Here is a 6,577-nt window from a genome sequence, read left to right as displayed (position 1 = left end):
ACACGCACAAAGTACATGTACTGTACGTACGTATATTGATATAATCACGGACATGTACGCATTCCGTACGCGTATACACACGTACGCAAAGACAAAGATCCCCCGTATAGCCTTAACAGACTGTAGGGGCAAGTGCCGTTAGCGAGCACCTATGAAGGCCGGAACGGTACACGAGGGGGTTGGGTGGCCAGCACCACGCCCGGCCGCCTTTGTCTCCCCAGTGGCGATGTTTACTACACCGCACCGGGTACTCAATTGAGGCCGAGTCAACCTAGGGGAGGAGTCCCAGGACCGGTCCGCGCACCTAAATTCATACACACATTCATACATACACACACAAACATACTCCACACCCACACACGCCTACAAAGACAAAGATTCACCGTATAGACTTACACACCATTTGGGGGCAAGTGCTGTTAGCGAACACCTATATTTATTAACACATACAATCGCGCACACGTATACACTCATTCATAATCATACATGTACATAGTCGCAATCGCATATGCACACATATATATTCATACACGCAATTTCACACGCAACCGTTATCCATATAATACATATACACACGAGTGAATGATTGCTGCTTTCAAAGATACAAAATATAACACGTAAAGATGTATTTTTTTAAGTTAGGTTGGTATAGGCTTCAGGAAGTCGGCTCGTAAAATTAAGCACACGCAATTATATTTACCAGTTTAATAACGAATTACACACACACACGCACGCGCGCTAAAAACTACAAACTCACTATCCTACACAGACACACGCTCAAAAGTATACGGACACACGCACAACACTCGGACTCACACACAAAGACTACACATTTCACATACACGCATACAATCACATTCCGCCATACAGACAAGCACACATTCGCGTAGAAATTACACACACACATACAGACACACACACACAGACACACACACATACAGACACAGACTCACACAGAAATTACACATGCACCATAAAGACACACACATACAGACGCACACAGAAATTACACACACACATACAGACACACACACACAGACTCACACAGAAATGACACGTACACATACAGACACACACAGACTCACACAGAAATTACACACACACACATACAGACACACACACATACAGACACACACACACACATACAGACTCACACAGACTCACATGGAAATTACACACACACATACAGACACACATTCGCGTATAAATTACACATACATACACACACAGACTCACACAGAAATTATACACACACACATACAGACACACACATTCGCGTAGAAATCACACTCACACACAGACTCGCACAGAAATTACACACACACACATACAGACACACACATACAGACACACACACATACAGACACGCACACACACTCACATACGAACGCACACAAAGACTCGCACAGAAATTACACACACACACATATATAGACACACACACTCACAGAGAAATTACACACATAGACACACACAGAAATTACACACACACACATACTGACACATAAATTACACACGCACATACGTAGACACACACATACACTCGCATAGAAATTACACACATAGACACATAGAAATTACACACATATATAGACACACACACTCACACAGAAATTACACACACACATATATATAGACACAAATACACATAAATTACACACACACATATATAGACACACACACTCACACAGAAATGACACACACGCACACATAGACACACACACATACTGACACAGAAATGACACACACACACACGCATATAAAGACACACACACACTTAGACTCACAGAAACGGCACACATATACGTGTACATATACAGGCACACTTGCCAACTGCAGGCACGCACACAGAGACACACACACACATACAGACAGATGTGCAGACAACACAAGACAAAGCCCCCCACCGTATAGCCTACACAGACTGTTGGGGCAAGTGCTGTTAGCGAGCAGCATCTATGAAGGCCGGCACGGCGCACGAGGGAGTGGGTGGCCAGAATAGCGCCCGGGTCGCCTTTGTCTCCCCGGTGGCGATGTTTGCACATCGTACAAAGGTACCCATTTGAGGCCGAGTCGACCTAGGGGAGATCGTGAGCGCAGCGTGCTGACCGCAACACTGCCGCTCCCCTAGAGACCCACATATACAGACACACGTCCATACACATACGTGTACATAGAAACACATACATAGCCACACACACATATATACACACACACATACACACACGTACAGAAAAAAACCTAATTCACACACGAATATACAAACCACATACATACAGACACACACACAGACACACGTATACACGCGTACAGACACATACATACAGACACACGTACAGACACATATACACACACCGACAGACAACACACACACACACGTACAGACACACATACATACAGACACACACACATACAAGACACACGTACAAACACACTCAGACATACATACGTACAGACACACAGACACTTCACATCTCTTACATGCACATACGCGCGCATACACACTTAAAAACGACACTCATAAAACACACACACACACTACAAAACTACACTACACACACACACAATACAAAGACACACACACACGCGCACACCCTAAAAACTACACACACACACACAAACACCCGATCCACGCCATTGCAGTAAAAGTCCAATGATCCCCGAATGCCATCAATTTTCTCCTTAGACCCCATCGAGTCCCACATCGCGCAGACGCCACGAACAACCAAACCGCACGGACGGTGTCTATACAAATCCCCACTCCGCTTCTCCTCCTCCTCCTCCTCGTCGTCGTCGTCCCATCGTCGACTCATCTCACGACGACGGTATCGTTTCTGGACACATCACCGGGTGGTGATGCAGTTGATGATGCTGCTGATGATGATGATGCTGCTGCTGCTGCTGATGTTGTTGATGGTGGTGGTGGTGGTGTTGATGCCGTCCGTGGTTTGATTCAGGACTTCCAATTTCTTGGTAACCACCGCCACCACCACCACCTCCTCCTCCATTACTGCCACCACCACCGCCACCACCACTTCCACCACCGCCACCACCACCACCAACCACGGATCCATTCTCCTCCCCACCGGGCGTGAGGCTCAGAGGGGGCGTCATTCTCTTCTCCTTCTGCCTCCTGTTGCAGAACCAAACGCGCACCACCTCCTTCTCCAGCTGCAGGCTGTCCGCCAGCGCTGTTATCTCCTGCGCGGCGGGCTTGGGACACTTGAGGAAGTGATTCTCCAGTGCGCCCTTCACCGTCACCTCGATCGACGTCCGTTTCTTCCTCTTGCGGCCCTGCGCAGCGATCTTGTCGATGCTGCTGGGGCTTCCCGTGGCCGAGTCCGCCTCCTCGAGCCACTTGTTGAGCAGCGGCTTGAGCTTGCACATGTTCTTGAAGCTCAGCTGCAGCGCCTCGAAGCGGCAGATGGTGGTCTGCGAGAAGACGTTGCCGTACAGGGTGCCCAGCGCCAGGCCCACGTCGGCCTGCGTGAAGCCCAGCTTGATGCGCCGCTGCTTGAACTGCTTGGCGAACATCTCGAGGTCGTCCGAGCTGGGAGTCTCGTCGTCCGACGCGCCGCCGCCGCAGCCGCCGCCGCCGCCGCCGTCTCTCGCATCCAACATCCCGCTCGGGTGTAGCAACAGCAGAGACGTGGAGGAGGTGGAGGAGGAGGAGGTTGACAGGGGGTTGCTGGACGTCGAGTTGATGGTGCCGGCGGCTACTGCCGCTGATGTTGCAGCAGCAGCAGCCGCCGCCGCTGCTGATGATAATGATGATGATAATGATGATAATGACGATAGTCCACCACCATCCACCACTGACATGGAGCCGTCATTGTGAATCAGAGGATCTCGCAGGAGTGCCACAACGGGGCCTGCCAGCTGCAACTGCTGCTGCTGATGATGCTGCTGCTGCTGCTGGAGGTGGTGATGCTGTTGCTGATGATGATGCTGTTGCTGCTGCTGATGGATAGGCTGATGCTGATGTTGCTGCTGATGGAGATGCTGCTGCTGCTGCTGATGGTGGAGGTGGTGCGGATGATGATGCGCTGCGTGGATGGACGGGTGGATATGTCGCGGTGTTTGGTGATGATGTTGTTGTTGTTGATGGTGGTGGTTGGTGGGTGACGAGGTGGGCGATGTTGTTGATGATCCGGACACAACCGCGGCCGCTACCGCAGCCGGAATGAATCCAGGGTGAGCGTACACCTGTAAGGCGGGGTGAGGCAGAGGAACACCACCAACACCACCACCACCACCACCTCCACCACCTCCACCACCACCACCGCTAGCAGCAGCTATGGGCGAGAGAGGCGTCGCGTGTGCGTGCTGATGATGATGCTGATGATGTCCCGAGCTGTCCCACGAGTGGTGCTCGTGTGGCGAGTGCTGCTGCTGCTGCTGATGTTGTTGATGTTGTTGTTGGTGATGGTGGTGTTGGAGTGCGCTCACTGTGACGCGCTGGTGGTGGAGATTGGTCGTTGCTGATGCTGCTGATGATGATGCTGCTGATGCTGCTGCTGCTGCTGCAGCTGCAGCTGCCAAGCTACTTGATAGCTCCTCCACGCATGGCTTGACATCCGGACTGCTGACAGGGCTTGGTGCAGAGTTGATCCACGTGTCACCCACTGGACCACCACCACCACCGCCGCCGCCGCCACCGCCAGCTGATGATGACGAGGACGATGATGACGAGGAGGACGATGACGATGACGACGAAGGACCTGCTCCACCAACGCCCAGAGCGGCAGACGACGCGGCTGATGACGATGAAGACGACGATGACGATGGGGTTGGAGGCGGCGGTGGTTGTTGCTGTGGTCCAGCCGATGACGATCGCTGGAGATCATCAGCTGTGGCCAAGGGCATCTTAACATCCCTGCTGATCGAAGACCAATGCTGCTGATGCTGGTGGTGCTGTTGCTGCTGCTGCTGCTGCTGATGATGATGATGTTGGTGGTGATGCTCGTGATCGCCCGCTTTCCCTTCACGTCGCCCGTTCGAAGTCGACCACGAGATCGGTGGAGATGCTTCGACGATCCCTGCCTTGGTGTTTGAGGTCCAAGACAGCCTCTCCATCTCGTGCTGCTGATGGTGATGCTGATGGTGAGGCGGCTGCTGCTGATGTTGTTGTTGCTGATGATGCTGCTGCTGCTGCTGTCCCAACGTTGCCGCTACCATTGCAGCCGCATCCCAAACCGGATGCTGATGATGCTGCTGATGCTGATGCTGCTGCTGCTGCTGATGATGCTGCTGCTGCTGACTATGATGTTGCATTCCGTGTCCCGGTGCAAATACGAGCTGTGCTTGTCCCTTCGTGAAATCCACGACCAAATCGGACGATGCTGCTGCTGCTGTAAGAGCAGTGTCAGCAGCAAAAAGTCCAACGCAGCCTCCACTCGGTAGGATCTTGGTGATGGGCCTGTACGCTAGTCCCTGTTGTACTAACACTGAACTGTGATGTTGATCTTCCGAGGTTGAGCCGATCAGGTTGTAGCCCGAGTAAATGTTAGATGTTGTAGTAGCCATGCATACGTGCATCTACAGACATGCATGTATACGCCACCGCTACTAACTTGCCGGGCGTAACAACACACTCGTTACGTGTACACACGTGCGCGTTCGTGTGTACACGTACACTGGAACACACGTGTGTGTGTCTGTGTGTCAAGGACGCAGCTGCCCGTGATGGTAGTAATAGTGGTAGTGATGTAATAATATTAGTAATATATCGTTTTAAAATATGCCAAAATTATAAATGTTACGGAGCAAAATTTTAAATTTCAAAGTCCAATAATTCCACTGCTGGGATTATTTATGTTTAATTTATTCATGAGTATACATATTTAAACAACGAAAGTAATAATAATATCAAAATAAATTTACCGAAAATAATAGTTGCCTACTTTCCAACGAGATTCGAAATATCGATCCGTAATTCCACCGGTCGATCGATTGTTCGTTCGATTGTCCTCCGCTCCTTTGATCGCCAACTCTCGGATGCTACCCTGGATTAAAAAAAAATCAAATCCTTAAGAGAGAGAGAGAAAAAATTAAATAAATAAATGTATCCGTCGGTTTAAAAATGTGGGGGGGGAGGGAGAGAGAGAGGGGGGGGGGCGAATGTGTTGTATATTTTTATTTATTAAATGTAGATTTATTTTATTTTCTAATAAAATTGGCGGAATTTCGTTTTCGCCGGAGCCTTCATCCGCTAGCTCCGAGCGGCGTTGTGCCTCTCACTCGGCCCTGCGCGCCCCCTTTCACGGACGGGGGGAGGGGCGGCAGCTGGGCGGGGCCAAGCATGAAAGGGGACGGGGCTTGAGATAGCTCCTCCTACTCTACCCACACCCTTACCCCCCCCCCACCTTCGTCGTGATTGGCTGCTGACGGGACTCCCCCTCCACTCCCCCCCACGCTCGCTTGCCGTGGTGCGCGGTCACCACGGGACCACAGACAAAGGGGCCCCGTGTAGCCTCCAGCAGACTTGTCTGTGCGGGGGTGGGGGGTGGTGGGTGGGGGTGGTGGGGGGCAGTGGTGGTAGTTGGTGGTGGGGGGTGGTGGTGGTGGGAGTGGTGGG

At 51.3% G+C, this 6,577-nt stretch overlaps 1 protein-coding gene across 1 annotated transcript; it reads right to left on the bottom strand.

Moving 5' to 3' along the window:
• Positions 1–414: 414 nt before the first annotated feature.
• On the bottom strand, positions 415–6,269 carry LOC116955577 (uncharacterized). The gene has a single exon (XM_032976719.2). It carries the CDS (start codon positions 5,536–5,538, stop codon positions 2,815–2,817), a length of 2,724 nt encoding a protein of 907 aa, XP_032832610.2. The 5' UTR covers positions 5,539–6,269; the 3' UTR covers positions 415–2,814.
• Positions 6,270–6,577: the final 308 nt, after the last annotated feature.

The sequence above is a fragment of the Petromyzon marinus genome, chromosome 60, assembly GCF_048934315.1.
Source record: "Petromyzon marinus isolate PM22_M1 ecotype Great Lakes invasive population chromosome 60, UKy_Petmar_22M1.pri1.0, whole genome shotgun sequence".
Lineage (NCBI taxonomy): Eukaryota > Metazoa > Chordata > Hyperoartia > Petromyzontiformes > Petromyzontidae > Petromyzon > Petromyzon marinus.
Note: the sequence above shows the minus strand (reverse complement) of the source record. Positions and strands in the feature narration are given on the sequence as shown.